Source organism: Saccoglossus kowalevskii, chromosome 3 (genome assembly GCF_978046115.1).
Source record: "Saccoglossus kowalevskii chromosome 3, keSacKowa6.1, whole genome shotgun sequence".
NCBI lineage: Eukaryota > Metazoa > Hemichordata > Enteropneusta > Harrimaniidae > Saccoglossus > Saccoglossus kowalevskii.
This window is the reverse complement of record NC_140643.1, coordinates 11,009,552-11,037,349: the sequence shown is the minus strand read 5'-3', so window position 1 is coordinate 11,037,349 and position 27,798 is coordinate 11,009,552. Positions and strand designations below refer to the sequence as shown.

The following is a 27,798-nucleotide window of genomic DNA, read 5'->3' as shown; positions in this document are numbered from 1 at the left end:
CTCATGAGGGCGTTTTTTTATGGCAAGATGGCGCAAACGGAAGTTCTTCGCAGGTTTATGGTTTCTCATATTTAAATCATCATAACTCTGAAGATAATCATTTTTTTTATTTATTTTTTCAAATTAATAATCAATATACTTAACTTGATAAATACAAACACCAAAATAGGCTCTATTTAGTTCCCCTTTAATTAAATAAGGTGTTGACGGGGTGTCAAATCGCGACTTTACGTACTTCTCGGCCGGTCTGCCTTTGATATAGCTCTATAAAATTCACTACAATGAGTTGAATCCATGTGGGCATGGTAGCTGTGATGTTTTTCAATAAAAAAAACTTACTACGAACACATGTGTGTATATGTGCTATTTATCCGTTTTCAACTCATGACCCCCCCCTCACGAACCCTGATATGTCACGTTTTTTGTTTGGACTCTGACACCCGCGATTTAGCGAGGGGTCACCATATCACTAATGTGTTGCAATACAACAAAATAAAATTGAGCCTGAGAAATTTCAATATAAAATATTCCATCAGTGACAATTATGGGTGTATTTCACGGTTAGTGTTTGTTTTTATCATTTTAATGGTGAGCATATTTTACCGGTAATACAATATAAAGGTACACTTTACAAAAATACCCACGATGTATTAATTATAGAATCCATTATACAACCTGGACAAAAGAAATTCTTATTTTTTGTTGATATAATGATAACGTGTTACTTAATGCGGAAATCCTAGTAAATGAGATTTTAAAAAAGGGATTGTCACTTGCCCATTAATGCTGTATGTTGACGCTACCTTCAGGCCCTACCTGTTTTCCAGAGTCTCATGTTGAAAAGGAATTCCATTTTGGACTAGTGCCATTGTCAAGAACTTTTTCATACAGGAGAAGTTCCAGTACAGAGTTGTTCGATTGGTATATCAAAATCCTACATGATCTGTATATTCACCAAAATAACAATATTGCCATGTTTCTGGGCATACAACGAACTTGAAGCAAAAGAAATCGTTCGATCCAAACGACTTATGTCCAGTCCTTGTGTTCCTGAGCGAAAATACCAGTAAAGATTCCCGGGGAACAAATATTAATGCTGTAATTCACTCTGATGTGGGAATAGGTAACAAAGGTCAAAACTAATTTTTGAGGGAATCCGAAAACGTATCTTACTGCACGCGAGATTCACGACGAAGTTTTCAACGTTCTGGTTATCTCTGTGCGGCTGCAGTCTTCGAAACAAAATTGAGGGACTCTAAAACGCAATGTATGGTACGACAAAAACGAAATGTAATGCAATATCGCGACGAATGTTTCGGATGTTTTGTCATGAATTTGTTTACGCGTATCTGTTGACCAACTTAATTAGCTGATTATTAGCTGAATGGCTGTGTTATGTCTGTCATCGTTTAGGCCTATTTGAAGTTTTGGACGGAACTTGGCTCAGTGATTTGGAACTAATTACGAGATAACCGTCGCTATTCTGACTACTAATTCTGACAGTTAGCATTCGTAGTTATTAATGTAGTGAACGATTAATCAAAAGATATGACGTATTCAGTACTTAGTGTGATTGGCTTTATAATTGAAGGTTACGCCCTAGAGTCTTTTCACTGTTTTGTAATTGGTTAGAGTTTTGAAAATGAATAAAGAGAGTTTTGAGTTGGTCTTGGGAGTACTCCACGATAGACGGAGTCTAAGTCCAGTCCTGGAGAATCTTGGACAGATTCTTGAGTCAGCCTTGCGATAGTCTTGGGGATTTTTCCCCAGGGCGCTGTGTCTTATAGAGTGCTCGACTGATCGACTAAGACGAGAGTTGAAACGTATTTCGTTGTGAGCGTCTATTTGACTGTAAAGCTTAAGTGACTTCCTGATCCCGTACCTCAAGGGGACGAGATATAGAGACGAGACGAGATTCCCCCCTGACAAGTGTGGAAAACCCCAGAGAGAAGATTTTCCCCGTGATAGTTCGCCCATTCTTCCATGTTTATTTTGGCGATATGAATGATTCAGCCCAGCGCTTAGATAGGTTATTTATTAGAGGCGCCTGTGGAATCAAAATTTAGCGTGAATGGCTTTCCGAGCGGTCAAAAAAGAAAGAAAAGAAAAAGAAACGATTTTCGCCCAATCATCCATTTTTGGGTGATATATCATTGATTCAGCCCAGCGGTAATTTAGCTTATTTATAGAGGCGCCAGGGAACAAAAAATTTGGGACGTGAATTATTTGGACGACAATTATAACCAAGAGGTGAGCGACTACATACCACGGCGATAGCTACGGTGACTGCGATCCCAATCATATTTTAACTGGGCTTAGACATATTACGAAATTATTACTATTTTAATTTTAGTAAGCGAGGGTAAAACCCGTGTTTATGTTATGAGAAAGAACAGATCTTGAACGTACTTTAGTGCATATACATTTTTGGATTGCCTAGCATGGCGAACGCAATTTAATGCGAGTGAATTTCCCCTACTAAGGTTTAAACGAGACAACTTCCGGTATGTTAGTTGAAAATTTGTTCCAGTTTTCTAGGTGATAGCTATGTGTATTTGAACCAAAATGTTATCAGCAAGATTCAAAATACGACAGTGACAGCCACTGAAACGTTATTGAAGGCAAATGAACACGTCCAGCAAAAGACACTGTTTCGAGTCGTGGACTTGTGACATTGTGTACTTGTGAGGGAAATGGAAATCAGTCGATTTCGAGCGAGGGAGCAAATCGTTTTTATACTATGAAAAAGTGATGACGTACTTTTCAGACTTTAATACAACGTCCCTCAGCAAATAATTAAGCGAAGGCATTTTCTCCCGTTTTACGCAAACTGGGAAGATCGAATTACTAAACAAAGTACAGGACGACGAAGCTGAAATATCCAAGAACCAAAACATACCAAAAATTATACCACAAAAGTGAATACATGTATTCGTGGTGTATGTCGAGTCTAACCGGACCGGAAGTGGGAATTTGGGAACATATTTTAGTATAAGGTAGTAACAATCCTACTAGGCAAGTATGGGGGTTCATTAATTTCACCATGCTAGAATTGACATATCAACAACGGATAACTGATAAGCAAGGTTACAAAAGTCAAAACCCTATCATACTTCGAATACCAAGTACGACCAACGGCGATGAAAATGACCGTGAAATGAATTACTATCCTGCACGTAAGAAAGATGGTTGTTTACGTGGAAGAAGTATAAGTTTACGGACGAAGGTTCTCAGGGCACGTTGTGTCAGCGTGTGATTCAGACCCTCAGATTGAAACAGTTAATTTCCTTTCACTATGTACATCCTGAAAATAACACCACTGTATTAATATATAATATCACCCTTTAGTATTACTGTAATGTGATACTGCATGATTTGAACGCGTCACATTCCTCAGAACGACGTGCACCATACTTGTTAACCAGCGACTAAAAGTTATTTGAGCATGGCGGTGATATGGGCGGACTGCCGTACAATGTACAAGACAGTCTGCACATGCTTGTTTCCATCGCAATGTACTGAAGGCATGGAGACAGCGACAGTCAATGATGACACAGATTTCTGTGCCGACTACGCAGTTACAAAGTAATTCGCCAGACATTTCATGTACTCTGAAAAAAACATTTGTACTCGATGCAAGTGTACAACCACTAGATGTTTGCGCGATTTTTTATACATATAGTTAATATTTAAACTACACATGTTTCCAATAGACAAGAACGATACATCTGAATGTGTCAGTATGTGACGATCGGATCTGGTATCATCAACAAACATTGTCTTAACACAGACCACATTCGTTACCGCCACAATCAATACGTTGTAATAATAAATGCAATGCAAAATGTTTTTACTCGACGTGTTCCTTATAGGACATTCTAAGTTGTTGTTTTTTCGGTTATTGGTTGCGGTTTGGGACGTTGGATTGTAAAACTGGCATTTACATACGGGTTTGCAACCATGAAGCTAACTGTAGTTGTGTATTAGTAGTAGCACACTTGGTTAATTCATGGTTAGACCCATAGACCTTAGAAGGTCTATGGTTATAATTTGAATTTTATTTGCCGGTAGGATTATTTCGTCCGTCGTGGGGTGAGCGCGAAACCATTGCAAGTCTAGGCGAGCTACCGTACCGGGCAAACTTTTGTCTATGTGTCACTATGGTCACAGCTATCAGACTTTTTACAGTCGATCCCAGAACTAATTTGTCACGTATCTCGAAAATGATGCGCCAAAAATTACCGATTATCTCGCAATTTTTTTTTGAAAAGTTACGTATTGATGATTTTACTTTCAAGGTGACCATCTTGGCTAAACCACTGGTGTTCTAAGAGTTTCCACTGATTTGTGTGGGATTAATCGGCAAATTTTAGGGCATCCTTCATAGGTTGCGTGACGATTTCGTTTTTGAATCTATTAGCTGTATGAAGAAATGAAGGGGTTTTTTTTGCCTTCTAGTCCCTTTACCTTTTTACAAGCTGTCAAACATTCATCAATTATCATATACGTGTTATAAGGGTAGTCCATTAAAAACTTTGTGTGGGGAGACAAGTTGTGCAAATCGATGTTTACCTTCATTCAGTTTTGACCTAGATATTTGAAAGACATTGTTAATTTCATTTAGTTTACTATTTTATCCACAGTGAAGTTTTTTTTTAATAAAAGTTATTAATTATAGTTACATATTATTTCCATAAATTTTCTCTTCAATCTTCCTCCGCGAATACATAGTGGTCAATCGCCAGTTTCATTATATAAGGTCCAGATATAATATATATATGCTTCTTATAGTGATTATTTTTCTTGTAGTTCCAGCAAAGCTTTGGTAATATCGCGTTTTCCTAAACTTACAGGTCGATTATAGCTTACCAAAGTAGATGCATGTGACTATGAATATCACAACAGTGATTATATGGTGTATTAATGACAATAAATAGTGTACCAGTTGAGATTTTGCGGACTAAATGTCAAAAACCGACTAAAGAACGCGCTGCTAAGCTTGAATAATTAACTATTTTCAATCAATTTCATTTGAACTGCTGAAACAGGGTGCGTCATCTAATCTTCACAAACATTTACACTAATGTGTTTCTCGTTATCACATACCGGATTCAACGACTCGAGAGATGAAAAATCGTACTTGCAAAGTTAAAATTCGCCACAGAGTATAAGCCAGAATATCTCTAGCTGTTTAACGAATCCTTCGTTCCGAGTATGTGTACATGTATGTGGAATCGTTGTTGAATATTTCAAGTGTTGATTCCTTCTGATTTCCATTCACAACCAACTCCCAGTCTGAGTGAATAAACGATGCGCAGATGATAGCTTCTTGTGTTTCGGTAACAAAATGGTTATTTTGTGCATGTTGACTGAAACAGGTACAGTGCCGAAATGAGTGTATTTCAACACTCATCGAAATTTATCGACGCATCCACCATCGTACGTGCGATATTTTGAGTACAATTTCCTGTATTATGGCAGATAAAGATGAACAATGCTTTCACTGGTACATGTAGTCACATACAAATAAACACCCGCTTATGTAGCTAAGGTCATTGTCCTATAATAGCTAGCGAGACTAGACCACTATACACTAGGCGCTTCTGGGGGGGGGGGGTTGTTATTAACTTGTAAATAAACTACGGGTTTTTTTGGAAACATTCATTAGGCAAGTGATTAACAACGCTCATTATCATAGCCACGCCACCAATAAACAATCGCCTGGGCGACTGAATTGAGCCTTCAATCCATACCATAATTGTAATCGGATATATATTTGACTTTCGACAAAATATCTCAGACCCGCGATAAGGGCGAGGTAAATATCATGAATCGCGTACAACGGCCTGTGCCAAGAGATGTGTACGAACGCAACTGTTCCACATTCGACTACGCTCCAAAGGATCTTTTGAAAACACGAAATCGACATACCGAGAAACCTCGTTCCATACATTAACGAACCATTAAGGTGAAAGGTCACACATAGTCAGCAGACTGAGTTCCACAAGCCAAGGTGTGCCAGTATGAACGTATACGACATCGATTCGTATTCATCGAAATGTTCTCTTTTTTTAATCGACGTATGATTACGTCCATATGTACCCGTGTAATATCAGATCACTGAACACTGCAGTCAATAGGAAGAAGGTCGTGCCAGGACCATACACCATTGAACTGCAAGGAGTTCCATGCGTACACTAAACAACGATAACGTGTATGTGTATTTTAATTTGACCTATTTCCAGTCTAATCTGTATCATACATATCTTTAGGACAGAGTTGCATTATCCATATTGTTTATGATTCTGTACTAGTTCTAGTGTTAGTCCTTATAGCGAGTGTTTGTGGCACATTAAACCATATATCCTACAATGATTACACACAGTGCCATGTAACAATCGGAGTTATGACTCAGGGCTACATTACTCAACATCTGGCATTAAAATCACAACTTACCCTTTCAGCAGAGATATCCTGCGACAACACCGATTCTGTTAGCTAACGGCAGTACATGTATTAAGTCTCGAAGTTGCAGGGTTAAAAATTCTATCGTATCAGTGTTGAATATCATACGAATTATTCGCGGTCGGTACTTAACTTTAACAACTAACTGACCACACTCCTCGATAAACATGGCAGTGCGCATGTCTCTGTGAGTAGGGTCTTTTTACTTTCATGATCTCGTTTAAATTTACATAACAAAAAGTAATTGCAAATATAGGCCATTCAGCAATAGGGCACATCACGGTTACTAAACCGTGGGCACATGTATGGGAGACTACTAGTATTTGTCGATGACGTATTGCCACGGGGAGTGTTTTGTCCGGGCCATTAGGTTGCGAGGTTTATTCATGTAGTTTTTAGTTAGCGGTAACGTTGATGTATACAAAATCATCACAATCGATATAATCTCAAATAAGTACAGATGCCGATTAACGCCGTATGTCCTATTGCGATTTTGAGGATCTATAAAACTTCTGGGTTCAATAGCGAGCCACTGCAGACGTCAGTCATTTTTTTGCGTCGTTTGTGTAATTCTGAAAAAGTGTACTTCTTTATTACGCGCTATGTGCGTGGCGCAAAATAAAATTGTCGCCGATTTCAGTTGACAGAAGAATTTTACCCTACTGTGAGTTATTCATGTTTGGGGCTTACTTCTGAACACCGTGGTATAAAAAACAGGTTCTCGACCAATCAGACATGCTGGTATAATATAATATTGCATTGAACTAAAAATCCTGGTACAAAATTTGCATGTAGCACCACAGGGAGTTGGAAAAGCTCAAGTGATATTTTAATAAAAACTATTGGGAATAATGCGTATATCCTTTATATTCCTCCCCGACTCTTTATCCAAGGTTTATTTGGTGTTTAATTCATAGATTTAAATCTCCCGATCTCATGCAAATTGTAATCCTTGGTTACGCATCGTATTTTACCTCCGTAAGCACTTACTGTTATAAGATGGCTTGTAGACTTTCATACAAATATGCTATGTTCACACGGCAGCATTCTATTGGGGCCGAACTACTGCTCCTCCCACCGATTAACAGGAAATTATCTCCATGGTTCACATATGGTCGCGCCGAACAAGAGCCGAGATCTGCCAGAGTTCAATTCAGTTTGACCAGAGCATGCAACTATTGTAGTTCCATGATCATAGCCGAAAGGAACAGTTCCCTCGAATAATTAGTATGAAAACAACATGACTGAAAACGATGTTGGTGTCGTGCTTGTATTGTTTCTTTACATGGCACGATGCTGTTGAGCTGGGAGAAAAAAAGAAACCACAGAGGGACTGTGAAGAAACATTCACGTGTCTGAGCATGGAGGTAGAAAAGTCAATGTACTGGTGTTATGATTTTGGTACTAGTGTGATAGGTAATTTTGATGTATTAAAACCTTTCACTTAGGTAACCGCGATTCGATTGTTCTCCACGCTAGACTCACAAAAAAACACACACAAGCTCAGTTCATGTCACATTCGATTCTCTGCTTGTCTCCAGCTTTCTTCACTTTTTATTACTTGTCAACCATTAGCCAATTACAATACAGTATAAGAGACTTTAAAGCCTTGCCTTCAAACAAACAGCCAATCACATGAAAGTTTTACACATCGTCACTATATTAGGAAAACCACTATCATATTGTCAACGTCAGTTTATATTTATGGGTACTAATGGTCTTGCAATAACATTCCACAGTTGACATCAATATATATCATTCGTTCTGGACTATGACCAAGACACCGCATAAGTTTAAAATCGCAAACATCATTAGTTTTGGGTTACGACCAAAGTACCGCATAAGCCAATTACAATACAGTATAAGAGACTTTATAGACTAAAAATTGGCATTCCAGCTCAGCCGCCAATCAGCGACGGCCTAACGCTTAGATGACAATTTCGGTTTCAAATACCCCGGCTTAGTGTTCTAGGTTCTTCGCGTAATTAGGTGTTCGTATGTAAGGGATTTTTCCACACAAAAACGACGAATTGGGAAACCTAGATTAGATGGATCATGGAGGTAAATCTCTTTTTACCCACATGGATGGATCGTCGCACAAAGACACATTTACAGGGTCACTTTATTTGGCATTTGCCGCCATGTTGAAACCTACAGGTTGAATCCACGTATGTTTTGACTTCGAGTCAATAACGAAAAGCGCCATCTAATCTGTGTTCACGTATCGCAAATGCAGACGATTCTACGAACACAAATGGAGTTTGACGAATATATACGGAGGTTTTACAAATACAACTACATGTATACATTTCTACCAAAATGCGCCCTCTATGCCCACTTATCACATTTTTTACAAATATAGATGATCCATGAATACAAATGCAGATTTTACGAATATAAATGCATGGTTTACAAATACAAATGGAGGCTTTAATGATTATAAATAGAGATTTAACGAATATAAATGGGAGTTATATGAATATAAATATGTTACTTATAAATATGAATGTTATTCCTTGCACATAAATATTTTTAATGAATATTGCAACACTCAAGCGACGAATATTTTTAGGCGTCCTTTTGCAACAAATCAGACAGTGACAGTAACACCATAATCTAAAGACGCTATAAATCTGTCAATATAGAATCAAATCAGCTCCACTTTTCGACTACGGTGACTGACACAGAAATAGATACGATCTAAATGATTATCAGTTGGCATACAACTGCCCTCAGACAACTGAGAACTGCCGCAATAGTCGAAGTCACGGCATTGCGACGTATCATCTCCACCCGGGTATCTCCACTCCTGGCGGTTGTAATGTGTTGTGCTACGAGGCCGAGATTCGCATAGAATTATACACATACTTAAATTAAAAGTAATAAAAATATGCTCATCCACTTGAAAACCCCAATGATGTTTTCACAGAGCTGTCCTGAAAACATTCCGTGGTAACATGTTTAGCGCAAACCACTGCCGACTCGCCAGGGTCTACGCCATCTCAGTCAGCTCGTTTTGTTCTCACAAATGCCCATTGTCATACTAGTACTTGGGAAAATTATGAAGCGATACGCTATCCCTATGGGTGGCATTGCATCTATGTATGACGCACCCTTTTACCGTGACCATCGTTTTATCAATATAATGAGTGCAAATACAGTGAAATAAACCTAGCAGACACAACTTTTCGTCATAATTCAGAAGTTTCCCGAAGCCATGTTTTCAAATACAGGTTTACAAATGATTGACACATATATTTTCACAACGTAGTGTCGTATATAAGATCGAAAATAAAAATAAAATCATGGAATAATTTCTTGAATCAATTTATTATCAAATTCTATATAAGTACACGTACTTGTAACTTACACACATTATTCTCGAATCGGTCAATCTCACCGATAACACATCCGCACGTGAAGCACAATTACAATTAAACTCTTATCCGTGTGGGTTTCAGCTTTATTCAAGATGGTTTAGTATACAACCAATTATTAAAATTGGCGTTATACATGATCGTTAGTTGCATATTGACCACTATGTGTTCGTAACAGACACTACAGTTTTTAAGCAAACACAATTGGTTCAACTGTAGTACAAAACCCAATATAATGGAACGTATCGGAGAGAATACACGCAGTGGAGCTCCCTTTATCTTTGCTTTAATGCTTTGCCCTGTTTTTAGCTTTGAGTTTAAGAAAACAACGTCATCATGATGGGATGCACACCTGAAATGATGGGTTCTGACAACTTCTAAAATTAAGAACTTAGTTCGTTTTCTTGTTTATTTTTATTATGAACTATTACAATTAGGAAGTACACAACCCAATAAACATTGGCAGTGCGATTTAGTTCAGAGATAATTAGTATATTCATAATTTCAGTGGAAAAACAATCTTCTTTTCCGTTCTCACTGTTTTCAGTTCCACTTTAACAAATGCATTTTAAAAACAAATTAGCGTCACAAAATATCTACTAGTATATGATGCACTGTGTATTAACTCAATGAATTGTCTTTTAGAAATTCTAATTCACTGTGAATAGACTGTCTATTGCTATACAATGTTTGAGATAATAATGTAATGTAAAGAATATAGTGTAATTAATACATGGGACTTCACGCACAAAGAAAAACACGGCCCGTATATTGCCCTAAATTGGGTCTACCATGGAGGTAGAAAAGAGACTAACTACTCCATGGGTCTACATAATCTCTATGGCAGATAGTGGTCACAGTCCCTCTATAGACACGTGACTGTCACGTGACTATGCGACGCCAACAACCGCTGCACGCATTCGCTGGATGTTTATTGCTAATCCCCCTAAGACAATAGGCGTTTCCAGACCGGTGATAGAGGGACTGTGTAGTGGTCAACAAAGTTTTTTCTTCATTTGACTATTTCCCCCCAAAAGGCACACAAACCAATCATGGTAACTTCATAAACATAGTGTAGACTTCATCTTTCAGCATAGCACATAATCAAATTAGAAATAAAGTCATATTTCATAGCGTTTCTTAAGCAGTATTTCGTGGATAGCTGATGTGTCTGTCTATGGGGACCGTGAAGTTGTTATACTAACTTTCAGTTATTCTGAAACAGAAAGTGTTTGATGGCGCTCGACTTATTAAAAAGGTCAATTATGAATGTAGGTTCATGGGTACTTGGAGTATTTTTGTTGTTTTTTTTTCTTACCCAGGCGGTCTTGGCTAGATAGCTTTAAATATTTCGGAGCAATGTCAATGATGGAAGATACTAACAAAATATATACGCGTATGTGATTAAAAGTCCGGAAAGTTTGTTTACGTTGCTCTTTGATTGACAAGTCACTGCTGATGATATAAGCAAATGTACGGTGTGGCGGTGTGTGACTTCCTGTCCTGGCTCCTTGTTTACTTACCCCAAGCGCGATCAATTAGCCTCGCCAATTACAAAAACACACAAGCCGCACAGTAGACGCTACCAGCATGCCAAGCGGAATGAAAAAAAAAAAAAAAAAAAACTATTAAAAACTATTTAAAACATACAGTTGTAAATGATATGTATAAACTTTTTTTCAGCCTAATCTCACAAAACTTCTAGCCTGTCAGCTTCCAGTGGCATACTTTGAAATAATTGTATTTTCATTTATTTCGCGCAAAACAGGGTCACAATTTTGTGTTCTCTTGGTACATAGAAAATAAAGTTTGTTGTGGGCAGGGGCGGATCCAGCAAAATGTATTGGGGGGTCCAAGCTTCGTTTAAAATTTACGGAGCGTAAATCGCAGAGAAGCTATGCGTAATCCAGATGGCATGAATGATCGTTTAGGGGGTGCCCCCTGCCCCCCTCTGGATCTGCCACTGGTTGTGGGCATTGTGGGCGGAACTATTATATAAGGTAGCTCCACAGCATTCCGATGACTGTTTGTGTTATACCCAATATTTGATATATTGAAGGAAGACAGAGAAAGTGGGCTAAGTTAACAACGAGAAATAACTGAACCGAAGAAAACCAGCCAGTAAGACCGGAAAACAACTTTGTGGCGCGCTATATGTATCAATACACTGACACTGTTCTCACGTGTGTCGAACTAAAACTGTTCTTTTGTTCGCGTACCGTGAAATGCACTGCTTATCTGAAAGCTTATTTGAAAAGTTACTGTTTATTTATTCCAAGATTAACGCATCTTATCACAATAAACTAAAATATGTTATGTTCTATTTGTGAGTTTCATGGATATATTTCTAACTCTAAGATAGGTGATCAACGATGATGCATTCTCTATATGTTTTAGCTCACATAATGTAATGACAACAACTCGGCTCACGGTATTTTGTCGACTTGACGGATGTGACGTCATTTTAAACTTGAAACGTTGCATCAGTATTGACAGGTAAGTACATGTTATTGAGCTAAGACATTTATTTATCTAATTTCAAGCGAAAATAAATCTAGCGCAAGATGTGCATACACAGTTATAAAGAAGCCAGTAAGATGGAGTCCATAAGGGTATCCGTACTTGTTTACACTATTTGTTTTCCCTTTCACACTTCTGAACGAATATTGAGCAGTTATCACATATCACAGTTATCGCTCTAAATAAATAAAAAGCGCCACAAAACATCTTGAATTTTCAAGGCGAATGTTCCGGCGAAGCACTCCACTATCGTAGAGGGAGGTATGTCCGAACGGAACAACACCGTGCAGGCGGACGATGCCACAAAAGGAATACGGAGGTTTTTTTCTGGCAGTGAATGAAAGTACTAGTATTGAAGGTCACGCTTGAAAAACAATTGTTTTCATTCGGGGTTTGAGTTTGAACCCTGCTTACCGGCATTATAACTTAATGCCTATCAAATACTGTAAAAATATACTTAGCTGGAATTAATCTTCGCTTAAAAGACTTTTGTATGTTTGATATGGAATTTATTTTCCCTGATTTTTGACGAGTTGAATGTAAAATATAGGAAAAAGGGTATATTCGTTAGATTTTATTTTTATTGAATCATTCCTTCAGCGAAAATTAGTTGCAAGCTAAAATAAGGTATTTTACAGTACCGGATAATGCCACATATTCTGCATTATATTACGTTCACTCATATTGCACATAATTTGTTGCAGCGCCCTCAGTGTTATATATATATATATATATTTTGAGGTCACCATAGAGTTCGTTCTAGGTTGAGAAGGTCCTGTTGTGGCGTCTGCACCAGACAAAAGGTAAAGGGGTCGTTGAACGGTTGATATCGATTGCTGTTTCTCTCTCCTGCGTTGCACGTACGTTATTTGTGTTTTGCACGTCTTGTCTGGGACAGTTAATGTGACATGGATTCGCCCAAATACGGCTCCGCTAGCGCCGCTGATCGACCTGACGATGAGCCCGATGAAAAAGAACCATTAATCAGAAACCAGTCACCGACCTTCCCGAACAAATGCCTCTGCACGAAAAAAGGTTGTTACATAACAGCATGCTTGGCGTGGACGCTCTTTGTCTGTGTACTGCTGTTAATTACCTTCGTAGTTCTGCTAACATTTTTCTTGGGAAGGCGCCACTGCGACGAAACTTACGGGTTGCCCCCTGAACCCGAACCAAAAACAACTCCTTCGTTCGATGGCAGACTTCCAGAGACAGTCAAACCTGTCGCCTATCATCTGAACATCACTCCATATCTAGACGAAGAAGATGGTGACAAACGTTTTACGTTCGACGGCGACGTTACCATTGATATAGATTGTATCCACCCATCGAATTCCATAACTTTGCATTTTTTGGATTTACGCATTGACACCGATTCCGTTCAAGTCACCAATAAAAGCAACGATGAAGCAGTTGCTGTAGCCGGGACAATGTTTATTTCCGAATATGATTTCCTTATAATAAATTTGGATCGTTTTATAATGACTGAACACCAGTATCAGATTTATATTAGATTTGCAGGCAGTCTAAACACAAGTAAAGACCCTGATGGTTCCTGGTTTGGTTTTTATTCCAGTTCCTATGAAACTAATGGGGAAACAAGGTAAATATTATGAAACATTAAACGCCACATTTAAAGTGCGGTAGTCGTCGCGCCACGCATGTGCAAGATATACGAGTCTCATATAATCAAAGATGGCTACTTTTACTGTTGCGCAGATCAACGAGTACGAACTGAGACGTTTCCAAGCTTTAATTAGGTAATTTTCAGGTGATTGGAAGATATCGAAGGAGTCACCGGCAGTAATCAGTGCAAGTCGCATCCAGGTCAAACCTCATACTTGTAAATTCTATTTGAAGAGCGCATTGTGGGAAAATCAATGTTTATCAATACAAATGTCACACATGACCACCATGCTTTAAATATACCGTAGATACAAGCAATAAATCATTTCCTTGTGTACCATGATATTTTGCACTGAACCATAACATATATACAAATGAGCAAAATTTATTTATATATACATGTACCTGACTGCATTTTATTGGTATATATTCATTGAAATCATGAAATTAATCGTATATTAATTTCACAAATCAAGCTGAAATGAGAAGTTTCTATTGGCTGTTTGAATAACATCAGGATGATTTCAAATTGTGTTGTGCACTGTGCTCCTTGACTGGCTGGTTTTATTTATAAAGATGAAGGAATGCCTTTGTTGCACCAATTGAAATGGGAAAATATATTAAGGAGACTATATTCAAAATTAATAATTGAGGTTAAATGTAGGGCTTGGGTGTTATTAGACAAATTGTACATCCAGAACTAGAAACAAGATTGTTTTCTTGAAGAGAGATTGTGGCTTCGTTTTGAGAGAAGGAGACAAGCGGTGTAGTATTATGTAAAACTGTCAGTGGAATAAAGTAATGGATTTAAATACTTAAAACATATTTCTGATGATAACACCTTGGTAGATATAGTATTGTAGTTGTTGCCAGACTTTAATAATGACAGCATTCACTAAATATGAAGCACAATCGATCTTGACTATTGACCGACTCTTGACTATTACAGCAGGCACAAATAGGATTCGTACGGGTAACTTACACCTTCCCTGGAAGTCCTTAGCAATTTTCCAATAACCCCATCAACATCCCTCAGGCGATTGAAATGACTGAAAATAAGATTCTGATTCGCCAGGATAATTGATAACTTCCCTTGTATAGTCACAAGAATGTTGTATAATGAAAACAGACAACAACTTTGCCATAGTACATACATAGACAAAAATTAAAATTGATTAGTTCAAAATCAAGTTGCGCCATGGTAACCAAGTGAGACTATCACAAAATGTAGCACATACCAGTACTAAGTATTACCACTATCAAATGACACAATAGTACAGTGGTCCCTCGCTAAGTCATGTGTATAAATACTTATCAGCAAAGTAAGCAAAATTAAAACCCAGTGGATAACTAATGCATTTTCTGTCGTCACAGTTTAAGCCCAGTTATCAGATATGCAATTGCTAATATTAATAAAGATAATAATAATAATTATTATAATATAAATCTTTATTGCATCTTTAGAAAATGTTAACTTCTATTTCTAACAAAGAAAGAATTGGGAAAATAAGTGTTAACATAAATAGACAAAAGATGAATAAATGAAGCTGTATTAATCGTTATTTTGTTTTTGGAATGCAGCAAAATTATAGTGGACTACAGTGTTTAATTTTTGAGTGTTTTTTATTATTAAATATATTAATTTGTCAGTATCATTTAGTAAGATTGATCGTATTCTTATTTGTCACCTATTGATGGCCATAATAAATAGGAAAATACAACGTCGACAGGTGATGCGTTAACATATGTTGTTGAAGTTGTGGTATTCTAGGCATATCATAAGAAAATGTACTGAAATCTTATCTCCCTTTTGAATGTATAGATACCTTGCATCAACAAAGCTGGAACCGAGCGGTGCACGGCGTATGTTTCCTTGTTTTGATGAACCATCAATGAAAGCTACCTTTGATATAGTGGTAAACCATCGTCTGGGAAGAACGGCACTGTCTAATATGCCTAATATAAGGAATGAAATGGGCACAGAGTGGAACACTGCGTACTTTGATACATCTGTAGTGATGTCAACGTATCTAGTGGCTGTAGTTGTGTCTGATTTTGTTAATATGAAAACTATAACAGCCAATGGAGTGCAGGTAATTAACATGTATTATAAAAATGTCTAATGAGATATTTAAACAACATTGTTTTCTTTTGTTTATGTTGTATGTTCCGCAGTCAGTGCATTGTGTGTGCGTATGTGCACAGTAATTGCATGGTTGCCAAGAACCAGTGGTTCACACCTAAAAATGACGATGTGAACGTTATTGAAGAAAGTAAATTGTGGGTGAAGGAAATCCCCTGTCTCGTGCCTGTTCCGTTGATGTCTGCGGGTACCGAAAAAACAGTGTGTTCTATGATGCTAGGGTTTGACAAATCTCCACTCAAATATTATTTAGATTAAATAATATATATGTTTAAATATATATATATATTGATTACTTTGTGATGCTCTCACCCTAGCAATATCCTCAGGCAGGTTGCTTAATTTTAAGAAATGACGCAACATTTCATTCACGTCAATTCCTCACTATGTCATGTATAAAATCAAAACTATTTGCAGGTGAGTAAACAACGTATCAAAACTTGAATGAAAGTGTAACATTTTTTGAACTGTTAATTAGCGGAAGACTTATTTTTGAAGTGACACGATAGGTTGGGATCTTTACTATGTTATTTTATTAAAAAAATGTAGCAATTAAAGCACGCCAAAGGCTACCCTTGTCAATGCATTCAAGTATTCTTTGTCTCAAATTCAATTGTCTTTTACAGTATAGTATATTAAATTAAACATGTTTTTTTTTTCAGTTTCGTGTTTGGTCTACAGCAGATTATTCACATGGTTTGACATTTTCACTTGAGTTTGGTAACCAATCATTGACAGACTTTGAACAACTTTGGGGGATTCCGTATTCGCTTCCAAAGATGGGTATGTAAATGAACTTGGTTTTGTAATGAACATATGTACAATGCATTATGGGAGAATGGTAAATGTTTGTTTGAAAATTTTGCGATGAGGCTTTTCCAGACCATGTGATTGAGCCAACATTTTGAAAATGATGAAATTCTTTCACCATGGGAACCAATTATGCACAAAAAAAGCGTAAATGTTTGTTTAGTCCAGTGTATTCATCCAGTGATTGCTATAATTGTTATCCAGAAGATAAATATCAATGTGGTGAATAGAATCAAAACCGAAACCCGAATGAATTCTACTACATTCTTCCCACAGTAACAAAATGTAAATACACAACAAAGTATAGGCACTTATAAACTTGAACGACAATAAACCAGAGAAAAGTTAAATTTTGGCTATAGAGCTGGCCTCACAGAAACACATAAGAGCTTACGAAATGCTTTCTCTATTCAATTGTGAATAATTCAATACCTGTAACATTGAAGAAATAAATTGCTATACATGTAATAAAATGTGATTTAATATAGTTACTTGTTTAAGCAATAAAAAAACCCATCCCCCAGACTGAAGACAGGTATACCACAAGATACTGCACAATTGTGCAATATCAAGTGGTATACCCAACTTCAGCAGGGGGTTATTGCTATTATATTATACCAGGATATTGACAATTCGATAAAACTAGTAAAAAGGGAGTTTACTTGCATCTACTATAAAATCATGATTATGGCCCTTGTACATGAATATTTATTAAAAAATACACATATGCAACACAGTTCAAATTAAATACAAACTTCTTTATTTCATGTGAAATACAAAAGGTAAAATTGTGATGCATAAACACAAAAATTAGCATAACAAAGATGACCTTTTACTGATTATGACATCAATGCCATTTGAGTACATGGTCATCTACACTTTAGATCAATAAAACAACTGATTTTCCATGTTTTTGACTGTAATTGGCCCATTGAAAGTACAATTGTAAAATAAACCAGATGTCGTGACTCATCATACTACTTGTAACTGAGGATATTTGACGTTCAGGGGTATTTGGCTAAACCAAAGTTTGATTTTGAGACATAGCAGGATGCTGTTATGTATCATGTACGGTGACTGGCATGACGATCTCAGACCCAACATCTGACCTGAATACATCTTTGGTATAATGTCGCAGTAATACAGTGGTTGGTTTACACTCGCGACAAATCTGCAGCTTTTGTGATTACCTTCATCATCTCCCCTAGTTTATTTTCCCCAGTGGACAATTACAATACCATATATCATTGTAGAATTCTGTATTATCCAGTCGTCTTTGAAACAGATTACAATCACCCTGGTGCAATTTTGTCAGGTAGAATTCAAACGCGGCTGAGGGCACCGGTTGTTATCTGTGGCATATGTTTTTGCCTGTGCCTTGTAATTTTTTCCAATATTTTTCCAAAATTCTACCACTATATTTCCCTAAAAATCAAATACTACCGGTAATATGTATTTCTGCATTAAACCTGCTATCAATTCATGTTCCAGGGCCACTTTGTTTAGCAATAGTGTGAATTATCAGCCAATATACTCTTAATTGCATGTTTGGACCAATCAAATTGATGGATTAACACCATCAATATACTGGTATATTAATAGTAGTTCACAATCTTCATATGAATTTAATTGTACTGGTTATATATGCATAAATATAAAGAAACATAATTGGAATGAACATATGAACAATCAAGCTTTATGACCTAGAGTGGTATAATATATATAGTCTGTGGTATAATACAGTAGTATAATATAGTCTGTGGTATAATACAGTAGTATAATATAGTCTGTGGTATAATACAGTAGTATAATATAGTCTGTGGTATAATACAGTAGTATAATATAGTCTGTGGTATAAAACAGTGGTATAATATAGTCTGTGGTATAATACAGTGGTATAATATAGTCTGTGGTATAATAAGTGGTATAATATAGTCTGGTATAATATAGTCTGTGGTATAATACAGTGGTATAATATAGTCTGTGGTATAATACAGTGATATAATATAGTCTGTGGTATAATACAGTGGTATAATATAGTCTGTGGTATAATACAGTGGTATAATATAGTCTGTGGTATAATAAGTGGTATAATATAGTCTGTGGTATAATACAGTGGTATAATATAGTCTGTGGTATAATACAGTGGTATAATATAGTCTGTGGTATAATACAGTGGTATAATATAGTCTGTGGTATAATATAGTCTGTGGTATAATAAGTGGTATAATATAGTCTGTGGTATAATACAGTGGTATAATACAGTGGTATAATATAGTCTGTGGTATAATACAGTGGTATAATATAGTCTGTGGTATAATACAGTGGTATAATATAGTCTGTGGTATAATACAGTGGTATAATATAGTCTGTGGTATAATACAGTGGTATAATATAGTCTGTGGTATAATACAGTGGTATAATATAGTCTGTGGTATAATACAGTGGTATAATATAGTCTGTGGTATAATACAGTGGTATAATATAGTCTGTGGTATAATACAGTGGTATAATATAGTCTGTGGTATAATGCAGTGATATAATATAGTCTGTGGTATAATACAGTGGTATAATATAGTCTGTGGTATAATACAGTGATATAATATAGTCTGTGGTATAATACAGTGATATAATATAGTCTGTGGTATAATACAGTGGTATAATATAGTCTGTGGTATAATACAGTGGTGTAATATATTCTGTTGTATAATCCATTTTTATAATATAGTCTGTGGTATAATAAGTGGTATAATATAGTCTGTGGTATAATACAGTGGTATAATATAGTCTGTGGTATAATATAGTGGTATAATATAGTCTGTGGTATAATACAGTGGTGTAATATATTCTGTTGTATAATCCATTTTTATAATATAGTCTGTGGTATAATACAGTGGTATAATATAGTCTGTGGTATAATACAGTGGTATAATATAGTCTGTGGTATAATACAGTGGTATAATATAGTCTGTGGTATAATACAGTGATATAATATAGTCTGTGGTATAATACAGTGGTATAATATAGTCTGTGGTATAATACAGTGGTATAATATAGTCTGTGGTATAATACAGTGGTATAATATAGTCTGTGGTATAATACAGTGGTATAATATAGTCTGTGGTATAATACAGTGGTATAATATAGTCTGTGGTATAATACAGTGGTATAATATAGTCTGTGGTATAATGCAGTGATATAATATAGTCTGTGGTATAATACAGTGGTATAATATAGTCTGTGGTATAATACAGTGATATAATATAGTCTGTGGTATAATACAGTGATATAATATAGTCTGTGGTATAATACAGTGGTATAATATAGTCTGTGGTATAATACAGTGGTGTAATATATTCTGTTGTATAATCCATTTTTATAATATAGTCTGTGGTATAATAAGTGGTATAATATAGTCTGTGGTATAATATAGTGGTATAATATAGTCTGTGGTATAATACAGTGGTGTAATATATTCTGTTGTATAATCCATTTTTATAATATAGTATGTGGTATAATAAGTGGTATAATATAGTCTGTGGTATAATACAGTGGTGTAATATATTCTGTTGTATAATCCATTTTTATAATATAGTCTGTGGTATAATATAGTGGTATAATATAGTCTGTGGTATAATACAGTGGTGTAATATATTCTGTTGTATAATCCATTTTTATAATATAGTCTGTGGTATAATACAGTGGTATAATATAGTCTGTGGTATAATACAGTGGTATAATATAGTCTGTGGTATAATACAGTGGTATAATATAGTCTGTGGTATAATACAGTGGTATAATATAGTCTATGGTATAATACAGTGGTGTAATATATTCTGTTGTATAATCCATTTTTATAATATAGTCTGTGGTATAATAAGTGGTATAATATAGTCTGTGGTATAATACAGTGGTATAATATAGTCTGTGGTATAATATAGTGGTATAATATAGTCTGTGGTATAATACAGTGGTGTAATATATTCTGTTGTATAATCCATTTTTATAATATAGTCTGTGGTATAATACAGTGGTATAATATAGTCTGTGGTATAATACAGTGGTATAATATAGTCTGTGGTATAATACAGTGGTATAATATAGTCTGTGGTATAAAACAGTGGTATAATATAGTCTGTGTTATAATACAGTGGTGTAATACAGTGGTGTAATATAGTCTGTGGTATAATACAGTGGTATAATATAGTCTGTGGTATAAAACAGTGGTGTAATATAGTCTGTGGTATAATACAGTGGTATAATATAGTCTGTGGTATAATATAGTATGTGGTAACAGTGCTATAGTAGTCTGTGTTATAATACAGTGGTATATATTACAGCTTCTAACCTCAGTAATTAAAGAAGTGCATGTTGTTTTTGATTCATAATAGACATGGTAGCTTTGCCGGTATTTGATGCTGGTGCCATGGAAAACTGGGGATTGATTACGTACAAAGACTATAGGATGTTGTACGATGACACGATTCATTCACCGTCACATTTACAAAGTGTTGCATTAGTAATTGCTCATGAATTGGTACACATGGTAAGCTAACACTCTCACATATAAATCCAGTAATCATATATTTACACAACATAGATGATAAACGGTTGCATCATTGTGCAATAGACTTTATTAATATCTTGTGGTCTTCTTACAATCTGTTACCAAACCACAGTCACAGTATGCCGTTATTTGGCCTGATATCTGTAATATCATATGTGCTTTAATTGAATGCAATGCGATATCTGAATTACCGGTACGTTATAAGTAGGAAATCACAAGCTGTACATTCATTTGACGGTATTCTAATACAATTTGATACCCTATGGAATCCAAATCATTCTGGTAATATTTCAGTGGTTTGGAAACTTTGTAACACTGGGCTGGTGGGACGATACTTGGCTTAATGAAGGCTTTGCCACTTACTATGAGATTGTGGGCATGGATAAGATATTTCCGGAATGGCAAATGGTGAGCTGAAAATTCAAATTATTATTTCAAATACCTTATTTCAGTGGTTTGGTAATTTTGTAACACTGGCTTGGTGGGATGATACTTGGCTGAACGAAGGTTTTGCAAGATTTTATGAAATTGTTGGTGTTAATAATATATTACCAGAATGGAAGATGGTGAGTCTGTTTTTTTTGTTTTTTTTTGTATTATTGGCTGTTGAATCACAGTTCATCAAAACAAATACTGTAAAATGACTAATTTTCACTGGGTTTAAATTTCACTAATTTACCATTTCATGCATATTCAGTGGGTATTAAATTCACGTTTTTTTTTATTTAGATAATGTGTTCTATACTCAATTTTACATATTCACTGGGTTTTAATTTTGCGCATTTTCCATTCAGCGAAATAAGCAAAATTAAAACCTATTGAATAATTAACCCCTTTACAGTATATTGAACTCTTTTATTTCCTTGGATCATTTTTCTGACATATCACCCTCTAGTGTTCATATTAAAATTTTACTTTGTTTTTTTTTGGTTGAAAGAATTCTCAATATAAAATGGAGTGTATTGTTACAATTACTTAAATAATAAAATCATTCTTCATTTAGTTTATGTTGTATGTGGTGAAAACATTTATAAGACATGCAATGATGTTTACATTATGCATATCTAGCAACTGACTAGACTGACTGACAAAAAAAAAAGTTTAATTAAAAAAAAAAATTAGAGATGAAAATGTAGTTGGCTAAAACACTGCAGCTGTAGTTTGTGTCATACACATAGGTCAATAATTGTGACAAGAAATCAAGTCGTCATGCAAGTATTCTAAAGAACAAATCCAATAAGTATATTGTTCTATTGATGGTAATGGTCAGAATACCGGTACTAGAGTTGTCAACACAGTGTGCTTTACAAAACACCATCATATTAATTGATAGTTGCTGTCGACATAGGAAGTAAAGTATGCAAATAACACCGAATAAACGGCAAGGTAAAGACTATGTCTAATAATAGTAAATACGTACTGCGTGCGTGACTCGAACCGGCGCTCGCGTACGGCACCTAATCGCCTAGCTTCACGCCACTACACGTCTTCCCCTCGGCCACCGGGCATCCCCAAAAAAGGATGCTTAATAACCGAGCTTATTACGTGCAGAGAACGTGAAACCCGTCCACGCGATACGCGCCACACAGCATGGCCAGAATGCGGCAAAGGCCTTCAGATCTGGCTGTAGTAGGATGGTGAAAGTAACGGTACAGCATTTTAACAGTGAATAAGTACTGAGAAATAATTTTTAAACTCATAGTTGCTGTCGACATAGGAAGTAAAGTATGCAAATAACACCGAATAAACGGCAAGGTAAAGACTATGTCTAATAATAGTAAATACGTACTGCGTGCGTGACTCGAACCGGCGCTCGCGTACGGCACCTAATCGCCTAGCTTCACGCCACTACACGTCTTCCCCTCGGCCACCGGGCATCCCCAAAAAAGGATGCTTAATAACCGAGCTTATTACGTGCAGAGAACGTGAAACCCGTCCACGCGATACGCGCCACACAGCATGGCCAGAATGCGGCAAAGGCCTTCAGATCTGGCTGTAGTAGGATGGTGAAAGTAACGGTACAGCATTTTAACAGTGAATAAGTACTGAGAAATAATTTTTAAACTCATAGTTGCTGTCGACATAGGAAGTAAAGTATGCAAATAACACCGAATAAACGGCAAGGTAAAGACTATGTCTAATAATAGTAAATACGTACTGCGTGCGTGACTCGAACCGGCGCTCGCGTACGGCACCTAATCGCCTAGCTTCACGCCACTACACGTCTTCCCCTCGGCCACCGGGCATCCCCAAAAAAGGATGCTTAATAACCGAGCTTATTACGTGCAGAGAACGTGAAACCCGTCCACGCGATACGCGCCACACAGCATGGCCAGAATGCGGCAAAGGCCTTCAGATCTGGCTGTAGTAGGATGGTGAAAGTAACGGTACAGCATTTTAACAGTGAATAAGTACTGAGAACTGAACTCATAGTAATAAGCTCGGTTATTAAGCATCCTTTTTTGGGGATGCCCGGTGGCCGAGGGGAAGACGTGTAGTGGCGTGAAGCTAGGCGATTAGGTGCCGTACGGGAGCGCCGGTTCGAGTCACGCACGCAGTACGTATTTACTATTATTAGACATAGTCTTTACCTTGCCGTTTATTCGGTGTTATTTGCATACTTTACTTCCTATGTCGACAGCAACTATGAGTTTAAAAATTATTTCTCAGTACTTATTCACTGTTAAAATGCTGTACCGTTACTTTCACCATCCTACTACAGCCAGATCTGAAGGCCTTTGCCGCATTCTGGCCATGCTGTGTGGCGCGTATCGCGTGGACGGGTTTCACGTTCTCTGCACGTAATAAGCTCGGTTATTAAGCATCCTTTTTTGGGGATGCCCGGTGGCCGAGGGGAAGACGTGTAGTGGCGTGAAGCTAGGCGATTAGGTGCCGTACGCGAGCGCCGGTTCGAGTCACGCACGCAGTACGTATTTACTATTATTAGACATAGTCTTTACCTTGCCGTTTATTCGGTGTTATTTGCATACTTTACTTCCTATGTCGACAGCAACTATGAGTTTTAAAAATTATTTCTCAGTACTTATTCACTGTTAAAATGCTGTACCGTTACTTTCACCATCCTACTACAGCCAGATCTGAAGGCCTTTGTCGCATTCTGGCCATGCTGTGTGGCGCGTATCGCGTGGACGGGTTTCACGTTCTCTGCACGTAATAAGCTCGGTTATTAAGCATCCTTTTTTGGGGATGCCCGGTGGCCGAGGGGAAGACGTGTAGTGGCGTGAAGCTAGGCGATTAGGTGCCGTACGCGAGCGCCGGTTCGAGTCACGCACGCAGTACGTATTTACTATTATTAGACATAGTCTTTACCTTGCCGTTTATTCGGTGTTATTTGCATACTTATCATATTAATTGAATTCATTATGAATAATAATAATATACATTTTTATTGTATTAACAGTTTGATCAGTTTTATCAACAAATAGTGACATTTGATGCATTCTCTGCGGACAGTAGCTACGAATCGCATCCCACCGTCAGACCTGTTGGTTGGTTCAATGAACAAAAAGAACAGTTCAGTAAGCAGTCCTACGAGCGGGTGAGTTTTGATACATTGTATTGTGTTGCTAGGAAACATCTTAGAATACTGCTGTCATCGTTGTGCTGTATGCGTTTGAATTTCATGCAAACAGACAATGCACCTTGTTCATGTATTATGGGATGCAACATACAATGTGGTGACCCATTGTTTACGTTTATTTTCGTCAATCCACATATATGTCAGATTGTTATCATTTAGAATGTGCAAATCATATCAGTCTCCAGCCTTGTTGTGGCTTACAAATTGTGGTTTATGTTTGTTTGGCAGGACATTTTAATATTTGATTGAAATTGTAGAAAGTAAATGTGGATGTTTTATTTTGAATTTCTATGGTGATGTTGTGAGAGGTGAGCTAGGGTGTTTACCTGTTCCCTTAGGCTGGTGGGAATTGTCAAATATGGGTATTCATGTGCAGCATCAATTGCACCTTTTTAGTCCCCGTTCGGACGCAGTCCGAAAACGGGGACTTATGTTTTGCCCTGTGTGCGTCCGTGCGTCCGTGCGTCCGTGCGTCCGTGCGTCCGTGATCACCTGTATCTCGAACATGCATGGACCGATTAAGTTCAAACTTCACTCATACATCACACCTTATATGGGACATATGCACATGCATTTTTTTCATGATCCGATTAACGATAGCCGAATAGCGGCCATTTTATGGCCGAAAATGCATCAAAATCGCACATTTTCACCATTCCGGACCCGGATCTCAGTTATGCATGGACGGATTTTGTTCAAATTTGGTACATACATTAAACATAATAGGACCTTGATGCACGTCATTTTTTTTTTTGGATCGGGTTCGAAATGGCCGACTGGCGGCCATTTTGTTTTAAAGAATTCAGTTCTGGATCCGTATCTGAGACATGCTTGGATTGATCGAGTTCAAACTTCACACACACAAGGTACATCATGTCACAAATATGTATGTGCATTTGTTTCATGATCTCATTAACGATAGCCAAATGGCGGCCGCTTTAAGGCCGAAAATGCATTGAAATCGCACATTTTCACCATTCCGGACCCGGATCTCAGTTATGCATGGACGGATTTCATTCAAATTTGGTACATACATTAAACATAATAGGACCTTGATGCACGTCATTTTTTTTTTCGGATCAAGTTCGAAATAGCCGACTGGTGGCCATTTTGTTTTAAAGAATTCAGTTCTGGATCCGTATCCGAGACATGTCTGGATTGATCAAGTTCAAACTTCACACACACAAGGTACATCATGTCACAAATATGTATGTGCATTTGTTTCATGATCTCATTAACGATAGCCGAATAGCGGCCATTTTAAGGCCGAAAATGCATCAAAATCGCACATTTTCACCATTCCGGACCCGGATCTCAGTTATGCATGGACGGATTTTGTTCAAATTTGGTACATACATTAAACATAATAGGACCTTGATGCACGTCATTTTTTTTTTGGATCGGGTTCGAAATGGCCGACTGGCGGCCATTTTGTTTTAAAGAATTCAGTTCTGGATCCGTATCTGAGACATGCTTGGATTGATCGAGTTCAAACTTCACACACACAAGGTACATCATGTCACAAATATGTATGTGCATTTGTTTCATGATCTCATTAACGATAGCCAAATGGCGGCCGCTTTAAGGCCGAAAATGCATTGAAATCGCACATTTTCACCATTCCGGACCCGGATCTCAGTTATGCATGGACGGATTTCATTCAAATTTGGTACATACATTAAACATAATAGGACCTTGATGCACGTCATTTTTTTTTCGGATCAAGTTCGAAATAGCCGACTGGCGGCCATTTTGTTTTAAAGAATTCAGTTCTGGATCCGTATCCGAGACATGTCTGGATTGATCAAGTTCAAACTTCACACACACAAGGTACATCATGTCACAAATATGTATGTGCATTTGTTTCATGATCTCATTAACGATAGCCAAATGGGGGCCGCTTTAAGGCCGAAAATGCATTGAAATCGCACATTTTCACCATTCCGGACCCGTATCTCAGTTATGCATGGATGGATTTTGTTCAAATTTGGTACATACATTAAACATAATAGGACCTTGATGCACGTCTTTTTTTTTTCGGATCAAGTTCGAAATGGCCGACTGGCGGCCATTTTGTTAAAGAATTCAGTTCTGGATCCGTATCCAAGACATGTCTGGATTGATCAAGTTCAAACTTCACACACACATGGTACATCATGTCACAAATAGATATGTGCATTTGTTTCATGATCTGCTTAACAATAGCGGAATGATGGCCATTTTAAGGCCGAAAATGCATCAAAATCACATATTTTCACAATTCCAGAACTGGATCTCAGTCATGCATGGATGGATTTTGTTCAGATTTAGCACAATGTGTTGTACATATGCAGGTGCATTTCGGTCATGATCTGCTTTGAATGTATATGTCACTCAAATATGAACGGAACGGGGACGTGTCATTGACAATGACTTGTATGCTATAACTTTCAGTACTGAGAGGAAAAGACTTATGCTGGTTGTCTAATGTTAAAAATGTTAAATGTTTTCATATAGATTTGGACAGTTTTTTGTGTAAATCAAATCAAAGTAGCACATTGGTACCATTTACATCATGTCAATTTCTGATACAAAATGGCTGACTGGTTTCAGCTTTGTTTGTTCTTGCATGACGGGACTTTCTCATGTCTATGACTTGTTCTAATAACATCATCGGTATATAACTTTATTGAATTAAGTATGTTGACAT

The 27,798-nt window shown here is 36.9% G+C and overlaps 2 protein-coding genes across 4 annotated transcripts in view; one reads left to right on the top strand and one right to left on the bottom strand.

The window, feature by feature from the left end:
* The window catches only part of LOC100372091 (hepatocyte growth factor receptor-like), a 31,574-nt gene extending 24,938 nt beyond the window's left edge, over positions 1-6,636 (bottom strand). For both annotated transcript variants that reach the window (XM_006822118.3, XM_085496763.1), the window contains exon 1: positions 6,457-6,636. The gene's annotated coding sequence lies outside the window, so the exon portion shown is untranslated. The remainder of the gene's footprint in view (positions 1-6,456) is intronic.
* A 6,481-nt stretch (positions 6,637-13,117) lies between these two features.
* LOC100372391 (aminopeptidase N-like) overlaps positions 13,118-27,798 on the top strand; it is a 30,656-nt gene continuing 15,975 nt past the window's right edge. Inside the window, exons 1-6 of one of the 2 annotated variants that reach the window (XM_006822119.3) lie at positions 13,118-13,965; positions 15,811-16,081; positions 16,794-16,914; positions 21,333-21,487; positions 21,961-22,074; positions 24,930-25,067. In XM_006822119.3, the coding sequence (XP_006822182.1) occupies positions 13,271-13,965; positions 15,811-16,081; positions 16,794-16,914; positions 21,333-21,487; positions 21,961-22,074; positions 24,930-25,067 (1,494 nt within the window). In that variant the 5' untranslated portion in view covers positions 13,118-13,270. Of the gene's footprint in view, positions 13,966-15,810; positions 16,082-16,793; positions 16,915-21,332; positions 21,488-21,802; positions 21,917-21,960; positions 22,075-24,929; positions 25,068-27,798 lie in introns of both variants that reach the window. The other variant, XM_085496761.1, reaches the window with a different exon arrangement.